Genomic DNA, 22726 nt, shown 5'->3' on the forward strand with positions numbered 1-22726 from the left:
CAACCTTTAAAGCGGACATTTAAATGTAACAGTTACTATAAAATATCACTACTGATAATTGTCCCATTTAAAATACCCAAGATTTGTTTTCCCATTTTCCATTTGCCTATGTTCCCGTTGTACATTATATCTCTGTATTCCAGAACCTGCCAAACTGCATGTTGCGACACTGCAGTCTGTAGGTAAATCACGTGAATGCTTCCCACGCTCCTCCCAGGGCTGGAAAGGAGTTAGTTTAACCTCTGGTTGGCTACTAAACCTGAAATACTGTGTCACAAAATGATGTAAAACTGAATTACTGGGCTGCGAAATGATGCATGTCTAAAAAGTGTGCCATCAACATGAAAAGTTTGGAAAGCTCTGCTGTATCCCTTTTGAACGGCTACAACAGCAATTCTACTCCAGCTGAAATTAGCAATAAATAGAGATACTAGGATTTGATATCTGATAATCTAACCATTTTCCTATCCCAGGCCCAGAGCCCTTTACACTGAACCCTGTGTTAAAAGAAGCCAGTTTCAGCATTGGAACAAATGCATCATGTTGTGGAAAAATTAGCACAAGTCAGTTGTTATGACATGATTACCAGGGTACTGCTCCAAAGGTTTGCAAATCACACAGCAACTAACACATTTCCTCCCTGGAATCCAAATTAAGATCTGAAGGTGGGATAGCAAATTCAACAAGCTCAGATGTCATAATTTCACTGCTACATTAGATAAGAAATGTCTGGAACTGATTTATAGAACAAAATAAAAATAAATGAATTAGTAACTTCAAATTAATTTCCATTTTGCCCAATAAAGAAGTCTGTAATTGCTGCATAATGCTTGAGGAAAATCATAAAGATAATTAATTATCTATCTGAGGTTCTAATTTGCTGCTGACTCACAATCAAAGGCTTCACGATACTAAGCTGTCCCTTACTGCAGAAAACATAGCTAAGCTCTTGGCAAGAACCTAGACCTTCAAGGCACCTTGCCACCATCTTTTCTTTAAGGTCAATTGATATTTTTAAAAGGGGAGCAGATTGGACAAAAATACAAGAATGCTGTTCCAGCATGCAATACAATTAGGGCAGTTACTAAACTGATGCTAATATGTTCACCCTCATTTTACTTATTCCAGTAGATCTTTAGCCACAGTTGGCTGAGAAGAGGTGCGTGTAGATGTAGAGGCTAGAGAAAAAGACAGGAAAAGGCAAAAAGTGGCATCTGGATCCCGTTCGTATCCAGAGGTACTGCTGTACAGTGGTACCTCGGGCTAAGTACTTAATTCGTTCTGGAGGTCTGTTCTTAACCTGAAACTGTTCTTAACCTGAAGCACCACTTTAGCTAATGGGGCCTCCCACTGCCGCCACACCACTGCTGCGCGATTTCTGTTCTCATCCTGAAGCAAAGTTCTTAACCCAAGGTACTATTTCTGGGTTAGCGGAGTCTGTAACCTGAAGTGTATGTAACCTGAAGCGTATGTAACCCGAGGTACCACTGTACAGTGGTCTGTTAAGCATTAAAAGCTTCCCTAAACAGGGCTGCCTTTAGATGTCTTCTAAAAGTCTGGTAGTTGTTCTTCTCATTGACATCTGGTGGGAGAGCGTTCCACAGGGCGGGTGCCACTACTGAGAAGGTCCTCTGCCTGGTTCCCTGTAACTTGGCTTCTCGCAGTGAGGGAACTGCCAGAAGGCCCTCGGCACTGGACCTCAGTGTCTGGGCAGAACGATGGGGGTGGAGACGCTCCTTCAGGTATACTGGACCGAGGCCATTTAGGGCTTTAAATTTCAACACCAACACTTTGAATTATGCTCGGAAATGTACTGGGAACCAATGTAGATCTCTCAAGACCAGTGTTATGTGGTCTTGGCAGCCGCTCCCAGTCACTAGTCTATCTGCCACATTCTGGATTAGCTGTAGTTTCCGGGTTGCCTTCAAAGGTAGCCCCACATAGAGCGTATTGCAGTAGTCCAAGAGAGAGATAACCAGAACATGTACCACCCTGGCGAGACAGTCCGCTGGCAGATAGGGTCTCAGCCTGCGTACCAGATGGAGCTGGTAAACAGCTGCCCTGGACACAGAATTGACCTGCGCCTCCATGGACAGCTGTGAGTCCAAAATGACTCCCAGGCTGCGCAGCTGGTCCTTCAGGGGCACAGTTACCCCATTCAGGACCAGGGAGTCCTCCACACCTGCCCACCTCCTGTCCCCCTAAAACATTACTTCTGTCTTGTCAGGGTTCAACCTCAATCTGTTAGCCGCCATCCATCCTCCAACCGCCTCTAAACAAACGTTTCGGCTCCCGAACACCAAAAACCTGGAAGTTGTCAGGAGCTCGCCCTACACTCGAGTAGGTGTTCCAGTTTTCAACATTTTTCGGAAGCCGAACATCCAATGCAGCTTCCGCTTGAGTGCAGGAAGCTCTTGCAACCAATCAGAAGCTGCACCTCGGTTGTCCCACGTTTCAGAAGCTGAATGGGCTTCCAGGATGGATTACGTTTGACAACCAAGGTTTGACTGTAGTTAACATTAGTAAAAACAAATTAGTTTTTGCTTTAGGCTTAAAATGTGTAGTAGAATGAGTACATTGCCATACATCGAGTTTTAACACAGTATATATATATTTTCAGTTGAAAAGGAGGTTGGCTTCCATTTCAAATACTTTATATCCCACCAAAGCCTTGTGGCAACTCATTTGTTTTCAAAAAATATATAGACTCTAAAGCCAGTTATATTATACCATAGACATTAAGTTAGAACTACTCTCATAAGCTGTCAGATTTTTAAAAGTAGAGCAAAGTGAGCACCACTTCAGTGCAATGTATAATTTACGGTAGTCTAATGAACACCACCTCTCTCTTTCTCTCTCTCTCTCTCTCTCTCTCTCTCTCTGTGTGTGTGTGTGTGTGTAAATGTTTTTTTAAACAACTGATAATATATTTTGTGAAATGACATGCTAAGCAGTACAGCAAATCTATATACAGCAATGCTTTCTGAAGGATTTAAAAAAGAAATGCAGCTCTGGTATTTTATTATGGTGGAGGGAACAGGAAAAACAAACATTTCTATGGTTCCACACACACCCCTCCTCAACCTTCCTGCAATGGAATAGTTATGTCTCATTTTAACAAGTATCCATTAAATCTCATGAACCATATCCTGCAGTTAATGGGCTGTTAAGATTTTAAAGCTTTGCTAGTTCTACTGAAAATCCCTAAGCCCTCCTCTAGTAGTGACAAGACTTCTATAGCAGTAAGAAATCAGCTACAGTTTGATTGTTTGAAAATGAACCAAAGTAAACACATTAATTTTGTTTGAATGAATGGTGATTATTTTGTCTTCAACAAACACTGATAATCACCCAACAAATTAAGTTAATCAATAACAATAAGACACCATATGGCTGTATTTGAACATACAAATATTGCCTTTGCATCTAATAATGGAAATTATTTTTTCCAATAAAGGTTCCTCCCTTTCTCACAGCTACATTTGGAATAAGCTAGTCAATGCAAGAATGGCAACTCTTCTGAACAATGGAGTAATAAAACCCAACAAATCACGAGGGCCAGATGGCATCCACCTGAGAGTTGTCAAAGAACTCAAACGTGAAATTGTTGATCTTCTAACAAAAATATGTAGTTTGTCTTTCAGATCAGCCTCCATACCCAAGGATTGGAAAACAGCCAATGTAACACCAATTTTAAAAAAGAGATCCGGGAACTCTGGGAATTTCAGGCCAGTTAGCTTAATGTGTGTCCTGGGAAAACTGGACTTTCTAAACACTCTGACATTTCTGATTGGTTCCACTGGCATATTTGCACTAAACTGACCTTATCCCATGTCTCCATCTTGGTATGGTATGAGGCAGCATCTAAGCTGTAGGGAAGCCAGATGAGTGACGTAGCTTTAACACACCATCCAGTTCTGTTAGATTGCAAGTCACCATAAAAAAATGTTTAAAAGGAAAGGCAGTTTAAAAATACAATAATGTATGGAATTAACTATTACACTATATGAAGAATGCATATTAGAATACAGTTAACATCCTTCAATGATCAAACATGTATACATGTATACATTTGTATACATTTTTCTGCAGCTTCAGCAAATATATAACTTCTACAATTACAAAGCTTCCATCTCCTCTCTGTCACAAATTTGAATATTACAACTGATTCTAACATGTTCATATCCTATAATGTTTTATATTTTACATTTTTTTTAAATTTCCAAAGAAGTTTGGATTCAGGCAAACCAACTATTGTTTCTAGCATCCATAAACATTAGTATGGTCAATCTTGTTCAGCTCTTTGGAAGCAGATATCACTGACACATTCTTTTATACATTTCTAAAATATATATTTTTTATTTTTTGTTGTAAACCGCCCTGAGATCTACGGATGAAGGGTGGTATATAAATTTAGTAAATAGTAATAATATTTTTATGTTTACAAAAATATATTTCCAAAAATATTTATAGGAAATTATTATTATTTATAGAAAAAATCAGTTGAATAATTAACTACCATTTATATTAACAGTCTTCTCACAAAATAGTGTCTAACAATCTAAATGCCAATTCAGCCTACTTTTACTTTATTTTAATTGTGTATACATTATGTGCAAACTGTAAGCTCTTATTAACATTTACTGAGACTGAGAAATCATGACTTTAAATCTTCAAAGTTAAACAAACAAAAAAGATCATATTTATATATAAAGGAGCAATTGCTGCTGCAAGTATTCTGATCCTCCAGCTGCTCTCCTGGCACAATCCTCACTTAAAAACACAGTCTTTGGTGCTGGAGCACTTTAAGGATAACAATTCCTTATATTTTCTTTTGTTTAATCATGTTTTGACATGAGTTTAAGCAGGTTCTTCTTATCTGATCTAATGTAAAACAGATTTCTGACACATCTTAGAAGCAACACTCCTACCAATTAGCAGGCAGCAGAGACATTTTCTTTTTAAATGGTGCACAATTTTGAAACTCACATTACTACTTTATTTAAAATGTAGCTAATTAAGTTTCCCAAGAGCTTTCTAAGTGCTTTTCTATTTAACTTGCAGTCCACTTATTCAGCTAAGTGATATCAGTTCCAAGTGGGAGAAGTAGCTTTCCGCTTTGGTTACGTATGTATTACATTTGTGCCTGCAACAATCACACCAGTTTCCTGCATGCAGTGTACTGCACACAAAAACCTTCACTAGTTGGTACTGATAGTTGGTACAATCAGAATTGAGGGTACCAGTCATTTACAGAGGAGGAATCAGGAAGGTATACCATTCCTCTCGTACCAACATTAAAAATCTTTCTGTGGAGTCACAATGCAGCTTTAGAGCTCAAAGGTCAACAGTTGATATGATTTTCTCATTGCGCCAGCTGCAAGAGAAATGCTGAGAGCAGAGACAGTCCTTGTACATAGCCTTCACTGACCTGATGAAGGCCTCTGACCTCATCAGCCAAAAAGGACTCTTCTCACTGTTCAACATGACAGAATGCCCACCTAAGTTTCACAAGATGATTGTGTCCTTCCACAAAATCATGAATGGCACTGTCCAGTATGATGGCTTATCCTCAGACACCTTCCTTATAGAGAAGTGAAACAGACCTGTGTTCCAGTCACAACTCTCTTTGACATATTCTTTTCGGTGCTATCATATGCTTTCAGCTCAACTGAAGACAGTGTGTACTTTCATTTGAGGAGCAATGGGGGTCTGTTCAACCTGGTAAGTCTCCATACCAAGGCAAAAGTGTGGTGGGTCCTTATTCGAGAGATGTTGTTTGCAGGTGACATAGACTTGACAGTGCACTTCAAGGAAGCTCTAGAGAGATTCATCAAATCATTTTGCCCAAGCCTGCAAGGAGCTCAGCTTTACTACCAGCCTGACAAAGACCAAAATCCTGGGTCAGGACGCTACCAGCACTCCACACATCAGCATTGGTGGCCACACCCTTGAGGTGGCAGATGATTTTGTCTTCCTGTGTTCCACCATAACTAGCAACCTCTCCATTGATGTTGAGCTGGACAAGTGTATTAGTAAGGCAGTAACCGCAGTATCTGGTCTCTCCAAAAGTACATGGGAGAATGTGATGCTAACATCCAAGACCAAGATGAAGGTCTATCAGGCTTGCACGTTGAGTTCGCTGCTTTATGGAAGTGAGTTGTAGGCAACTTACAACTGCCAGGAATGACGCTTCAATGTCTTCCACATGTGCTGCATAAGGACGATTTTGGGCATCATATCTCAGGACAGAGTCTCAATCAAAGATGTGCCCTCCCAAGCCTACATTCCCAGCATGTTCACACTCCTAACCCAGTAGTGTCTACAATGGCTTGGTCATGTCCACAGAATGGAAGATGGCAGTATCCCCAAGGGTGTGTTCTACAGGGAACTGGCTTCAGGCACCAGGCCCACTGGCAGACCAACTCTGCAAGATGTCTGCATATGTGACATGAAGGCCAGCAACATCAGTCCTGCCATGAGGGAATCACTTGCAGACAATTGTAGTACCTGGAGACAAACAGTTAGGTCATGCATCCATAGCGGTGACCAAAAGAGGAATGACTGGGAGAAGCACAGAGAGAAGAAATGTCATAGTGCAGGAGCAGCTGCACAACCAGCTGCTTACATCTGCCCCAGCTGCAACAAAATATCTCTCTCCCGGATCGGTTTCTATAGCCCAGCAGATGCTGTAACCTTCCAGCAGTCTGACTTCACCCCCAAAAGATACACTACTCCATTGTCTCATGGATGCCATGTTGATGGATGCCAACAACCAACAATAATATTCAGTTTTAATTGATTTTGTCATGCTTTGTGAAGCAGAGCAGAATACTCACAAAAAACTAAATATCATTTAGTAAGATATAAGTATCACCTGAGATACATATTGCCTGAGAAAACAAAAGCTTATCAAGGATAGCAATGTATAGTCCTTGGGTGGCATCCCATAGCTGGGATGCTACAAAAAATTAGAAAATACTCTTTCCCTGATTGTCACTCACTTAATTTCTGACTGTAAGGACACCTAGAGAAGGGTGTCATCATATCTTAACAACCAAGCAGGTTGATCCGTGAGAAGGAAATCCTTATGGTATGTACGTCCAAACCTCTATAGGGCTTAAAACTAAAACAAACAAATTGGCATCTTAAAGCGGCTTGGGAATGAACTGGTAGCCAGGGAAGATACCGTAGATTCCGGTGTATTAGACGACTTTTGAACCCCGGAAAACCTTCTCTAAAGTTGGGGGTTGTCTTATATACCGGGTATGGTTGTGGCAGGTGGTGGCGGCTGGCTTGGAACGGCGACGGGCAGAAGGATGGTAAGAGCCACCTCCCGAAGCAGCAGCAACCACGGCATCCTCCCCTTCGCACAGTGAGGTGGTGCACGGCTTCAGCCGGGGCTCACCCGCCCTGCCACCATGGGGACCACCGGATAGCAGGCAGCCGGTGCCGAACCCCTACAGCCTAAAGGCGGGAGTTGTTTGTTGCCCATTCCTGGGCATTCCCTAACTTTGTGCCTTCTCTCCTCTCTCCATGCTGGCATGATCGTTGCTGCCAGCTCCTGACCCCTGCGCTGCGCCCATGGAGTCTTCCTCTTCCATCTCTGCCCGCCTCCCGCTCATCCTTACCCTTCGCTCGCCTCCAGGATGGCAGAGGATGCAGAGAGCTCTGCCGCCCCCTCGCCCGCCATGCCCGCTGCAGGCTACACTGCTGCAAAGCAGGCTGCAATGGCTCAGCAGGAGCAGGGAGGGAAGGAAGAACGGGCGGGGGGTGGAGGAGGCGGCGCTTGGCGGGCAGCGAAACTCTATAATTTAACAGCAAAAGTTGGGGGGTCGTCTTATACGCCCAGTCGCCTAATACGCCGGAATCTACGGTATTTCAAAATTGGCAAGTGGTGGTAGTTGGTATTTCAGTCTAATAGGAAATACTCCATGCCACTGTTAAGATGACAGTGCACATGCTTAAGGACAGATAACATTAGCAATAAACAAATATCACTATCTTTTCCACTCTTTATCGACAAATACAACAATCAGTGAATATTGCAAGTTAAGGAACAGTTATAATATTGTCAAAGTTTGTAAAAGCCAAAATTTAGAATACAAATTTATCTAGGAACACAGAAAGCTGCCTTATACTGAGTCAATCTAGCTGGTCCATCTATCCCAGTATTGTCTATAGTGACAGGGAGCAGCTCTCCAGGGTTTCAGATAGAGGACACTCCCAGCCCCAGCTGGGGATGCCAGGGATTGAACCTGGGGCCTTTTGTATGCAGAGCGGATGCTCTACCACTGAGCTACCGGAATAGTCAAATATATTATGAAAGAATATGATTTCCCTAAAAGGTCTATTACAACATGCAACAATGGAAGGAGGGAAGAAAAAGCCCCCTGGCAAGCAATCAGTTCAGACCTCTAGCAAGGATGAGGAACGACTAAATGGTGAGGGGAAGTCATCTGGTAAGAGTGATCTATTTCTTTTTCAGCAGCTCACTGGACGGGAAGGTAAGAAACAAAGTAGGGTGTACTTTGGCAGTGGTGGCACTGCCCATTTTTTACTTAAGCCCAATCCACAGTAACTCCTATGGTAGCTGCTGACAGAAAAATGTTTTTTGATCCCTATACTATACTATGAAATCCCTGAGCTTGTGTGAACAAGTTAGGGAACTCCATAACCCAAACCGCTATAGTTTATGCAACGTTTAATGCATTTGCTTTTGTCTTCCCCGGCATCTATTTTCTTAACCTTTTTTGGCTTCTGAGGAGGCAAAATGTTTTCTTCCCACAAGATTCTGTGTTAACCAATGATGCTTGTAAGTAGTGACCCTGTTTCAAATCAAGCTGAAATGGTATTGCCCGCCACCAGGAATTACTATTCCATCCAGTCATTTGTCCCCAATAAAATGCATTTATTTTTGTAAGAATTCTTAACAAACACATAACCAGAGCACACAGGAAGACCTGAGTTTGAATTTCTGCTTGGCTATAAAAGTCACCAAGAGATCTAGGTAAATCATTCTTTCTCAACCCAATCTAACAGTTATGATAACAAGATCACTCTCATTTATGCAACTGAGTTCCTTGGTGAAAGGGCGAGATACAAATATAATGGGGGAAGGGAACAGGAATATAAGGGGAGCTCTGCTGGCTCACACCAAAGATCCACATAATCCACCCTATTTCCAACAATAGTTAGCTAGACTCTCGAGGAAGCATCAGAGAGGGCATGAATGCAAAAGTTCTCCTGCATCATTAAACACACAAACACACCATTGTATCATGAGGCCTCTGAACCCAGAACTATTTAGCAATCATAGCTAACAAATACTGATGCACCTGCTGACCATGAATTTATCTAATCCCTTTTAAGGCTTACAGGCCATCACCAAATCTTGTGACAGCAAATTCTATAACTATGCATTATATGAAGATGCAATTTTCTGTATCTACAATATCCTTTTTGTGATGAGGTGACTAGCACCACACAAAGTACAGTGGTACCTCGAGTTACATGCGCTTCAGGTTACAGACGCTTCAGGTTACAGACTCCGCTAACCCAGAAATATTACCTCGGGTTAAGAACTTTGCTTCAGGATGAGAACAGAAATCGTGCGGTGGCAGCGCAGCAGCAACGGGAGGCCCCATTAGCTAAAGTGGTGCTTCAGGTTAAGAACAGTTTCAGGTTAAGAACGGACCTCCGGAACGAATTAAGTACTTAACCCGAGGTACCACTGTATTCCAAATGCAGCCACACTATAGATTTCTATCAATTCACTATAGTGGCTGCTTCATTTTCAGTCCCTTTCATAATAATCTCTGCTGCACATTGAGTTGATGACTAAATTGTGCTAATCCCCTCCCCATGGTCTTACTATCTCTTGTGCTCAGATACTTCAGTATACATGTGAACTGCACTGGCTCCCAGTGGAGTACAGAGTCAGGTTTAAGGTGCTGGTTTTGACCTTTAAAGCCCTATGCGGCCTAGGACCCATGTACCTACGGGACCGCCTCTCCAGGTATGCCCCACGGAAGACCTTAAATGACAACATTTTGGAGGTCCCAAGAGCTGTTCCGAATGGCCTTTGGTTTGGACTCAGTCTGACCCTTATGTTTTTCCCTCCCCTTACAGTTTTGATCTATGGGCTACTTTAAAAATGAGGCTGCATTTTAAATTGCATTTTAACCTGTATTTTAAATTGGTTCCCCAATTTAAAGATTATGATGATGATGATGATGATGGGATTTGTTTTTGTTCTAGTATTTATCACTTTACACTACCCTGATCTCTTCCTTACTGTCAGCTTCCCTACCTCCCAGTTATCACTTCTACCTGTCATTACATGCACAGATCTATTTCTAGCACTTCTTATAACCCTACTGAGACTGCAATCATACATGCACTTATCAGGAAGTTCCACTAAACTAAATGGGAGTTACTTATCAAAGAATCATAGAATTGTAGAGTTGGAAGAGACCCCAGAGGTCATCGAGTCCAACCGCCTGCAGTGCAAGAATCTCAACTAAATCATACATGACAGATGGATTTCTGTATAGCATTTCCATTTCTTCCCCTTAACACCAAATACAGGCCAGAATATAATTTCCAAACAACAAATTAGGTTCAACAAAAGAATATTAACATCCTAAAGAGTAAAACAAAAGCTGTGCATTAAGCCAGTCTTCCTTTGTAATTCAGAAATTAGTAGTTATCAGGAAAGGAAAGCAAAAGCTCTGATGGTTATAAAATAAAATATTATGGCATTTGTTTGGATGAACAACAAACAGAAAATTATCTCCAAAAAAAATCTAATGAAATTACTTCCTTTCAATTTTTTAGAATGTCATAAAGTATACAAACAGCAGGAACCTTTCATTGTGTACATCACTAATAAGTCCACTTCATGGATAAACATATGGGTGGTATTTGACTAAAGCATACCAACAGAACCAGTGAAAGCAATAAAGTTACTTGTGACTAACTTAAGTCCATTGATGTCAGTGGGTCCATTCTTGAACATTACTTAGATACCACCCATGTTAAATTATCTCTGTGCATTTGTTATTCAAAAGGAAGTCTCACTGAATTCAATGGGATGTTTTCCTAGGTAAGCATGCAAGTAATTGCAGCCTTCGGTCACACAGATAAGTGAAATACCGTACTGTTGGTTTATCTGAAGGAACATAACCAATGCTTCTATAGGGTGATGCCTGTTCCTGCACCAATCCAGGGGTTGTGGCAAAACACAAAAGAAAATGTGCACTTTATTATGACTTTGACTAGAATTGGAACCTTTGCCCCACACAAAAAATGGGGCTCCAAATGTTATTCAAAAACTATAAATGAAACATCACTAATCTCTGTCAATTGAGTATCTTCCATAATATTGGGGTCTTAAACTTTAAGGACAATAATGGTATGGCAAGTAGTATTTCTACTTTCTGCAGGCTTTTCTACCTTATTTTGAAATCCTTTATTTGAAAGTTGGCTTGGTCAATTCTAAAAGTGCTAAACATATAATGTTGGATCCTGTCTTTGATACTGCCAGTGGGACCATCTCCTGAGCAGGGTTCTACTCAGGAGACGCTCCCACTGGTAGAAAGGGGGTGGGGAGATGCCTTTTGCTGATTTCGCCTTCTTCATGATGACCCCAGTGCCACTTCCCCAACTGTTCCAGATGCCCAACCCCTGCCTTTTGGAGCACATTTTCAGCGAGCAGAAGTGGGCTGCAATAGGAGGAAAAATCAGCCATGGAATCCCTCTATTGGATCAAAAACCTTTCATAGACAAAATAAAACTTTCCGTTCCTGGGAAGCAAAGTCTGGATTCATCCCACAGACAGTCACATCCATTAATTTCATGTAAGCTTTGAATAGTCATTTTCCACTTTTGAATGGAAAATAGTAGTTTGAACTACTAAGTGTTTTATTGCAATATGAAACACAAGCAATATTTTTTATCCTGCACATCATTACTACAAATTCAACTCTAGCTTCTTCGTGTGAAAACAAACAAATGAGAAACAGAAAAGAGAAAAAATGAGATAATTTCAACAAACCATACCTAGTAATAAGGACCGCATTATCATGGTGGGCAATTCCATTTTCTGGAATGGTGTTTCCATCACTTTGGTGAGAGAGAATGGATTTCTGCCACTTACAGAAGCTATCAAGGGACTTGTCTGCATGGTGATTTATCTCCAAGTTTGGCTGCAATACAACATGCATACCAGAAATGTTCCAAACAAATTACTAGGGTCAGTGGTTAAGACTTCTGAAGTCTAAATCTGATCTATAATTAGAAGCAGTGATTTCTAGGAATAATTTCTTCTTGCCAATTTTCATCTGTGTTAAATCTGGCCTACAAATTATTTTGTGCATATAGATCTCATAGATTTAATTTAAACTTCAATAATCGTTTTGTTAAAAGTAATATTACAGATTAGTTTCAAATGTTACCTTTTCCCCACAGACAGATTAGTTTCATGTGTGAAAATGTATTTAAATATTGAAGGCAGCCCTTACACTTTCAAAATACAAAAACAAAAAAACAAGCTGTGACAACTTTCTAGCATCCAAATATCCCATGTATGTCACACATTTTCATTAAATAAAAGTAAAAATCTTGAAAAACATTTCAAATTAATACCATTTAATTTCTAATTTTAAGATCATAAAATGTTTGCAGATGAGGTTTGATTATCAAATACTGTTTTTCTAAACAATTATTAGGTACATAATATTATTATACTTTGATTGTGTGATTTATATTTTAGGGGACTGATATTTATATCACAACTAATTCTTACCTGATCTTCTGTAAGAACAATTAAACGAGTCACAATAATATTCACAACGTTTCCTAGGCTGGAATCACGGTAAAGTTTGGCAACCTGACCTCCAGAAAATAAGAAAAGACATAAAGTCAGACAAAAAAATTCTACAAATGTTTATTATTAACCAGTGCAGATTATTAACAGTACTACCTAAGTTACATCAAGTCTGACAAGCAAGAGAGAAGGGTATGGAGAATTTTTCCAACTCTTACTCACTACTACCCCACCCACATCATAACCATTCCTGTAGCAAGCCCAATTCCATACCCAGTAAAAATGTTCTGCGAACTTGTTAAGTCAATGCTAGTCAAATGCCTGTTATTATAATAGTATATGGGCTCAAAAGGGTCAATATATTGCATTCTTCTGTTTCCAAGTGCAATTAATTACTTTTCCTATTAAGAATTAAGGCAACTATCCACTTCTAGAGGAGAATTTGTAAAGGGATACACTTATGAACACTGTTGATGTGGAAGCCTAACCTGCTCCTTGCCCCAAACCATTCCTTAGACTCTGACCCTGGGTTCTTTCTTCTCATTGACATGCTAGTATTCTATTTGCTGTATTTTTTATTTATGTGGAAGTACATTCAGTCCTATGAGTACATAACAATAAGCTGAAGTAGTACAGTCCACAGGTTTATCACCTCAGTGAGAACATGACTAGATTAAAATATGATAGAATGCTGGAAACTAGTTTTTATATGATTGAAAAATTGTAGTACAAAAGTCCTACCTTAAAACTAAAAGCAGAATCTTATTACCCACACTGCAGCTTCTGTGGCACACACAGAAGAACTGTAAAAGTTATGCTGGCATCTAGCTACATAGACTCCCTGCCCCCCATACCATTTCACCCAAATCAGATACACGTGGAATTAGGAATCTGAGCATTGCTTCAAATGTTCTTTATATTGTGCACCTGAATGTTCAGCCTCCCCCTCAACCTCCACACAGCAGCACCAATACCCTATTTTGAGCTACCCTAGCTCCAACAAAGGAAAAGCATTAGTTCCCACCACCCACCCCCAGAGTGAAACACGGAAGCAGAAGCAGCTTGCATTTTACCACTTGGAACTTGCTAGCTTGGGTGCCTACCTGCAAGTGAATTTACTTGATAGCAAGCACCTGCATGTGCCATTTCTAAGAAAAAGCTTGTTGGGGACATGGTTCCTAATGCAATGTCACTCCACACCTTACTAGAAACATTGCAAGAGAAGTGAGTAGTACACTTCCCAGTCATTAACCTCGAAAACACAGCTGGTACAAACACATTCTTAGGTTTGAAATTAACATCAACAATGCCCTCAATATTAAAATTACTTGTATCAACACGTAGAGGGATCAAACTTACAATATTCATGACACTCAAAATGTAATGTTCAATATCTTTGCGACCATGGTATCCCACCATCATTTTGTCTGCTACTACCAACGTCTCCACAAAACGTTCAGTGCTTATTGATCTCTTCAGTCGATGATGACTACTTAATGTGTGATTACTTGGAAGTAAAGTTGGAAAAGCAAGGGTATTGTTCAACCACCAAGGTTTACTGCTTCCTGTGAGGTCTTCTAGGAATCAAAACAATTAGTGACATCAAGTGGATTGCTATATTAACATCTTCATGTACATCTGTTTTATATTTATAGTCTCTTCAAAATTCTTCAAGAGTTTTTGTTGTAATGTGAGCACTATCTTTTAATAAACATTATACATCTTAATTTTTCCTTAGAAGATATCAGACAGCCTGCTTCAATATTAAAAGTTGTATTTGCACTAAGCCTTTTCGGATATTCTCTTTTACATTGTCACATATCGCTTCTACTAAAAGCGAGGAAGATTGCATGAACATACAAATTTATTCATCACTCACCAATGTGATAGATGTCCACAATGAATTGCAGGACTTACACATGGTTAAACATGTGTTCACTGTCTGAGCAATCAGTGTATGGAAGTCCAAATTTTGCAGACCAGAATATGAGATTGACTGAAATTTTGAATATATTTCTAACCAATCACAAAGCAGGATACAAATAGGTTCTTGCTTCAAGGTGAATAAAAAGTAGAGCCATAGTAGAAGAAAAGAAGGAGAAAAATCTAATTTGATCATATAAGTATGCCCAAAGTTTCATATGGGCTCAAATATTCTGCTATGAATAAGTTTTATACTTCAGCTAAACCATAAGTTTATTATTTCATGCCTCCTCAAATTTGAACCAGAAATAAAAACACAAACGTGAATGCAAAAATTAGTATATATAAAATAGTGCATTTATAATATTAACTTATTTCTAATTTATTTATAATAGGGCATTACCCCCACTGCACCCTGATTATTTTGTGAGAGCATCAGTACTGAAATAACTTTTATTGTGCTGTATCTGGAGAAACACAAGTAAAAGTTGGGGGGGGATGACTCCTTGCCCCTCCCAATCTCCCTGAAAAATATCTCTTGATTGGGGAATGCCCAAAATCTGGCAGAACCAGATTTGTGACTGTCCCCCTTTCTACTTGTGTTTCTCTGGATCCAACACATTGAAATGACCAACTGTTTTTACACCAGTTACAAAATGTCTCCAGCTTTATTGTTTATTAAATTGTTTAACTATTATTTACAGTGAAATAGGAATACCTTGAATCTTGTTGTGACAAATATTATACTACTAAGGAATTTCCTATACATTTTGATATATTTTAAGTTCTTATGATTAGATGAAAAATATTTGGAAACAATTACACTATCAGTAAAGGCATCAGGAAGTGTTATTTTAAGAACTATATTCTATGATGTAAAGGCAGTGTAGCATTTAGGTAAGCACATGGTTTTCATGGATAGCACAATGGGTCACCTCTTCCATTTACTCTGTTGCTTGGAGCCAGTTTCATCCCCCATACCATGGCAGCAGCAATCAGTGGCATTACTGCAGCAGAATTAAGAAAAAAGTCCAAGAGAGGCAGCCATATCTCTAAGTGTTCCAAACATTACACAAGAAGCAAATTGTAGGAAGAAATGCTCTAGGAATATTAAGGGGCAGAAGAAGGCTGCGCATCTCCCCAAGATGCCAAATTGGTAGCAGTGGCACATGCAGTACAGCAGGGATCACCAACATGGTGCTCACAGGCATACATGTCCCCAATGAGCCCTTCCACAGCATTTGCAGGGTCCCCTCCCCCACTACAATTAAGCTTGAAAGAAGCATTCTGTAGTAGCTAATTGGCCAGGTTGCAATGTGTGCTTGGTTGTAGGGTATGTGTGGTGCCCAGAACATCTTCAGTTTGAAAATGTGCCCGTGAACCCAAAAGAGTTTGCAAGCCTTACAGTATGGCCATAACACAAGGGATTGTTCTCAGTCTTTGCCTTAAAGACACTGGGTCTCATGCAACACTGCAGCTCCACTGATGCAAGGCTCTTCAGGGTGCCCCATGGAACTTCCTCTTCCTACCCTGTCCCCTCCAGCCCCTACCCTGCACCCTCAAAATCAGCTCGGGGGTTGGAATTGGGGTTGGGAGAGGAAACAAAATGCCATTGCAATGGCAGGAGCCCACAGGTGCAGCATTGCATAAAACCCAATATGTTCTAAATCTTAGCCTGGAAAAATAATATAAAATCATAAATGCCAAAGATAGATGGTTCCTTTGAAAGAAAACAGAAATTGTCTTGATATTTTATCAAAGAAAGGGAATGAACACATTACTGTCATTGTAACTTATTTACCTGAGAGACCACAATGAGTATAATCATAGAAGAGTCGGTGGTACATTGCAGACTTTTTGTAAATAACATGAGGATGACCACTTTCGTAACTAAAATGATTGGAATTTTCGGATACATTTCTTAGAGGCTCAATAAAATACTCTTCATCTTCTGTAGCAATAACACCGTGCTTAATAGAAGGAAGAAAAAATAATGTATATAAGTTATCCGGCATCAAAAAATACAAGGCCAAAGCCTTTTCTGTAGAAAATATTTAATTTGCAGTTCGCAACTGGACTTAACTGTCGGGGTCCTTTACCTTTTAGGGATTAACAAGTCCTATTCCTATGCAGGAATTCAATTATAGCTTGCATAATGTACACTTCAGTCCATCTCTCAATGAATTTGATTCTACTAATTTCAGTCTCTTTCCAAAACACAGTATAAAAAATAATAATAATGATATCCAACTAATATGTACCCGGAATAGACCTCTGAAATCAGTGAACTTCAGCTAATTAACTCCATTTATTTCAGCGGATGTACTGTATGATTAGTTTAGCTGGCTATCATTCATATAATACTGAAGCTACAGGTGTTAAAAATATGCACAAATAAGAAAGAGTGGAATTCTACCTCAACTGTTGGTGATGAAGTTAGGATAAAGTGGGCATGCCTGTGTGCTGGCCTCCATTTACAGGAGGCTCCTACTGCAGCGTTGGAAAGTGCAGCAGATGGAACACTACCACCAGTAGTTTTCCTACCAATAATAGCCAGCACAGCGCCCCAAAATGGCACATTACAAGGTGGGTGCACTATAGATGCACTGAATTGTCTTGAGAGAAGTGTGGTCTTCACTGCTGCACTAGTCTGGTGCTGGCAGAGCAGAAGAAAAAAGAATGGCACCCAACCTCTGCCCCTGCCAGCACAAGCCAGGAGAACTTCAGATGCAATGGTTTGCCTTACTGCTCTCAGCCAAGTGTTAAGTTTTTTCTGCATGCTGTGTTTCCTGGATTTGTGAGTAGGCCCAGACTTAGTCATGCTTAGCACAGGTCCTCTGAAATTGATGGTAAAGGTAAAGGGACCCCTGACCATTAGGTCCAGTCGTGGCTGACTCTGGGGTTGCGGCGCTCATCTCGCTTTATTGGCCGAGGGAGCTGGTGTACAACTTCCAGGTCATGTGGCCATCATGACTAAGCCGCTTCTGGCGAACCAGAGCAGCGCACAGAAACGCCGTTTACCTTCCCGCTGAAGCGGTACCTATTTATCTACTTGTACTTTGACGTGCTTTCAAATTGCTAGGTTGGCAGGAGCAGGGACAGAGCAATGGGAGCTCACCCCATCGCAGGGATTCGAACCCCTGACCTTTTGATCGGCAAGTCCTAGGCTCTGTGGTTTAACCCACAGCACCACCTGCATCCCAAAATTGGTGGTACTTAGTCCTAATTGATTTCAGGGGATCTAGACTAATCATGTCTATGTTTGGCTCCAACCCTATGTGTATACAATTAAGATTAAGAGTAAACCCTCACACATTTCTCTAAATAATATCCTTACGTGGAGACATGTTGTGCACACGTCCTTGGGAAAACATGCAGGAAATAATATTGCTGTTCTAACATATGTAATTAACATTTAAAGCTGCTCTCAATAAATATATTCATCTAGATTTATATAGTTGTGGTGACAAAGCAAGAAGTCTCAGTGCAAATTATGTAAAATTATAAAAACAAAAAGTCATGCTTGAATATAGTTATACTCATAACAATTACACCCAAACAAAATTGTTCCAGTCAAACCATTCGGAGTAAAACTTCAACCAATGACACACAGCTGTTGTAGTGGCACATATTGTAATACAAATGGTAATATCACATTATGCACTAAAAAATACATTTTAAATTACAAGATTGAGTCAAAGCAATTATTATTGAAAGATTCTGTTTTTATCCAGATGCTGAAACCTAACACTACACACGACCTTCATGTAAGCAAAGACCAATAAAATGTATTCATGCTATTTATATTGCTCATAAAAACATTTTAAATACGAGCCACCAACTCTGAGCAGATTAGCAGATCATCAAAATGCAGGAAGAACTCCCACACAGTTTCCACAGTAAACTCATAATTAATCTAAACTTGCAATAATACCAAGAGAGACTTGCTATTTTGCAGTAAACAAAGCTGTTTACCTGTAAGCTGTGGTTCTTTGAGTGGATATTCAACACAGACATATGGGAATGTACTATCACAGTCTATCACAGGCAGGATCTTCTGGATAAGTCCACAACATGAGTGTTTTTGACTTGCCCATGAACAGTAGATTCCCATATATGTGGAAAAGAAGTAGCGCCAGTGCCATCCCACTATGTTCTATTCACAGACAGTTGCAGATGGCATAAATAACAGAAAAGCCCCATGATAAGTTCATGACTTCTGCAGCTACTGTAGAAATGTGTGCGACTGCTGATAATACTTTGTGTAACTGCCTACCAGGAAAAATTGCAGGTAACTGGAAGGTCAGTCTGGTGCAATGAAACTTCTTTAGCTAAAGCAATAGTTCCCAAACTCCTCACCCTCACCCTCCCATGGAACACTTGAAAATAGCCGAGGCTTTTGGTGGACCAGTTAATGATTTTTCTGCCTGTTGTAGAAATTGTAATGTGCTGTGCTACAGGCTGTATGATTTTTTAATCTTATTTTTACAGACACGCCATGGGCCACCTGAATAAAGCTCACATACCAGTCTGGGAACCCCTGAGCTAAAGTAAGGGATAACAACACTGTATTAAAACTATTGAAGGTGGCAGATGGCCAGAAGTTCAAAAGGATTTCCCATCAAGGAAGTAAAAGAGTTGGGCTCCAATAAACAACCCTCATCTGTGAATGAGGGACTATGTTAACTAAACCTCTGAGAATGCTGATTATCCTAGCTTGTGGTGGAAGGTAAAATGAAGTCCAGAGCTTAAAGGTCTTTCCACCCCCGACTTATTAAAATATCTCAGGTTGTGTCTAGCCTCCCTGCTTAATCTAATACTTCCTGTCTATTCATTGACCATTAAAATCAACACTATTAGTAGAGAAAAACATTAAAATATCTAATTTTGCTTCTAGCAAACAAGTATAAAATCCTGAATGGAATTATTTGCTTGATCCTACATTCATTTGCTAGCTTAGTAGCCTATAGGAAGCGGAACATAATATTATTTGATTCTGGTTTTCCAAACACTTTTCTTCTTTTGAGATCAAAAGTGGCAACAAGCATAGTCATCAAATTTGTCAAGCATTTTAAAAATTAACTGCAATTGTTAAATAATTTACTACAATGTAAAATTCCATTTACCGTATTGGCCCAAATATAAGATGCACCCGCAAATAAGCCACACCTTTAAAATTCAAGGCTTATTTGCGAGTGCGGCCTGCCTCCCAGCACTACCGCCCTGAACAGGGGGCGCGGGGGTGGCCAGCACCGGTGCTTGCTTCGAAGTGCACCCACCTCCCAGCACTCCCTCCCCAAGCTGGAGCTGACTGCCCCCTGCCCAGGGCAGTAGTGCTGGGAGGCGGGCGTGCAGCGTGCTCGAAACTGAGTGCCAGCTTGTGGACACTACCGTTCAGGGCAGTAGTGTCGGGAGGCGGGTGTACAGCGCTTGGTTCTGAATATAAGCCACACTTTTACTTTCCAGTCGGAATTTGAGGGGAAAGTGTGGCTTATATTCGGGCCAATACAGTATTTCAATATCACTTATTTCAAAGGATGGCAGCTTTGAAAGGTCACCTTTTTCATATGTTTGAATGCTACAAACTTTTAAAATTGGCTTCCATGCCTCTAAATGTGATTGTGGTATTATCATCATCACTACTATTACTATTACTATTATTATTATTACTACTACTACTACTACTACTACAGTGGTACCTCGGGATGCGAACGGGATCCGTTCCAGAGCCCCGTTCGCATCCCGAACAGAAGACAAGACGCGACAGCACGTCTGTGCGTGCGCGGGTTGCGTTTCACCGCTTTTGCGCATGACGTCATTTTGACCGTCTGCGAATGCGCAAGTGGCGAAACCCGGAAGTAACGCGCTCCGTTACTTCCGGGTCGCCGCGGAGCGCAACCTAAAAGTGCTCAACCTGAAGCGTATTTATCCCGAGGTATGACTGTACTGCTATTGCAAAGGGGAATGGAGAAGAAATGAATTGGCGAGTTCCCACCATCCTGCTCCCAGTGGTGGCACCTCTCCTCCCACTGTCACCACAGGGATGGGTCTCTGCAGAACTATTTTGCCCTTCAGAGGAGTTGAGAAGAAGCAATTACAGCTTCTTCTAACAAACAGTTATCTTTATTCCTTATTGATTTAATCAATTATTCCTTATTGATTTAATCAATCTATCAACTGCTTAATATAAAAAAGTTTTACAAAGTAAAAAAAACCATAAAATAACAAAGCTAAAATGCAGAAATGTCAATAAAAATCCAGAATCCAAATACTAGAAAAACAATGAGCAGTGCAATGTTGATATTAAAAGTCAAGAAATGCCCAAACATTTCATTGTAACTTTCTTCTAAAAATCAGTGCTTATTTTTGTAACCATCTTACGTAAACTATTTTGGGAAGTCTATTTGATAAGCAGTATACAAATACCTTAAACAAACACTTTAATAAGTGAATGAGGACAAACTCATGAGAGACATCCAGCTCTACGTTGCTATTACCTAAAATATCTTCAGTAATAAATAAAATGACATTTTCCATGTCCTACTTGTATTCTTTATAACTTTATCAGCACTGCCATGCAGATTTTTTTAAAAAACAACACTATTTGCCTATGCTGCCTTATGAGTGGAGAATATACAATTCCTCTCACATTCCAACTGTTCTCTCACTATGGTGAGATGTTATTTAATACAAATACAGGTTTCGGTTCACAGAGTGAAAAAATGAGGTTTAGGTTTACAATCCTATGCACATCTACATAGGAGTTAGTTTTGTGGAAACATATATAGGATTATTCATCTCACCCTTATGCTAGACATAGGCCTAGCCTAAAAAAACCAAAAACTTGTACCATTTTTAATAGGCATCTGGGACAACTCCCTTTTTCCTATGCACTTCATGTCATGAGAAGGTACTATTCTTTGCTAACTACTGACTTTTAAAGATGACTTCATCTATTACATATATGTACCAATCAATGGCTTCCACATTCTCTTTCCAGACAATTCTCTGACAGCTTCTTGAAGCCTCCATTATGTGTAGTTAATACATTCTAGAACAGCCTACCAATAAAATAAAAAAATTCTAAAGTTGGTCATTCAAACTGTAATTTCCAGTTTCCACAGCATAAACCTGCTTCTATGTGTTGGAGGATGGGGGTGGGTGAGGGGCAAAATGACGTTAGCTTAGTCTTCTTTTGGTGAAACATTGTACTTTTCTCATTTGTTAAGAGCCATTATAGATTTTCTCCTTTATACCCTTTTCCCTTTGAAAAGTAAAATAGCCTCTCAATGTTTAAGTTCCCCACCCCAGCTTTTCAAGTGCTAAAAGTAATTTTAGTAGCAGTGGTGGGGAGTTCAGTAAATGAATTCCAAGGATTAATATTATCCTCACAATATGACAGTTAGCAGGTTTCAAATTCTCGCCCATCCCCCCACCTGCTTGAAGCACCCGCAGTATGCAGGATGAAGGATTGGCAGTTATTGCCTCAAAGGCAGCTCTCATGTATTTACATTATGTAGAGTTCTGAGGGCCTGTTTATAAATATATATGAAGAGATATATAGGGTAGTTCATTTGTCTTTTAACAAAAAGGATGCAGAGAGAGACCATGTACCCCAGTTCAGGAAGGTCTACCTCAAGCTGAATGCTTCTGGTCTTCAGAAGTGGCGATTTTACTTAGCCCCTGAGATAGCTTTGGGTGACAAAGGATTGTGTGAGCATACTTTCCCCTTGGGATGCTAATAGATAAAAATGTACTATTTGTTTTTTGTTTTTCTAGCCACTCGCTCCCTTTTTTCATGCATGCACAGGCCACACACTAGTGAGACAAGAGGCCAGTTATACTCAATCTCACAGTATTAACCGCTGAAATCAAGCACACCAGGACTGTCTGTGGCTAGGAACACAACGAAATCTGAAGTAATGTATAAATTTCAGCATCTCACTGTACCAGTTTTACAAAACAATCGTTTTA

The 22726-nt window shown here is 40.1% G+C and overlaps 1 protein-coding gene across 14 annotated transcripts in view; it reads right to left on the reverse strand.

Moving 5' to 3' along the window:
* ADAMTS6 (ADAM metallopeptidase with thrombospondin type 1 motif 6) overlaps positions 1-22726 on the reverse strand; it is a 118778-nt gene that overhangs the window by 78106 nt on the left and 17946 nt on the right. For 7 of the 14 annotated variants that reach the window (XR_014539621.1, XM_083576032.1, XM_083576031.1 and 4 more), the window contains 4 exons: positions 16554-16722; positions 14189-14406; positions 12809-12892; positions 12064-12209 (listed from right to left, as the gene is read on the reverse strand). Coding sequence is in view for 13 of the 14 variants with exons in the window: in XM_083576032.1 (XP_083432158.1) it covers positions 12064-12209; positions 12809-12892; positions 14189-14406; positions 16554-16722 (617 nt within the window). In the remaining variant the exon portion in view is untranslated. The other 7 variants (XM_083576027.1, XM_083576034.1, XM_083576028.1 and 4 more) reach the window with 7 other exon arrangements.

The sequence above is a fragment of the Podarcis filfolensis genome (genome assembly GCF_964270895.1).
Source record: "Podarcis filfolensis genome assembly, chromosome: 11".
Lineage (NCBI taxonomy): Eukaryota > Metazoa > Chordata > Lepidosauria > Squamata > Lacertidae > Podarcis > Podarcis filfolensis.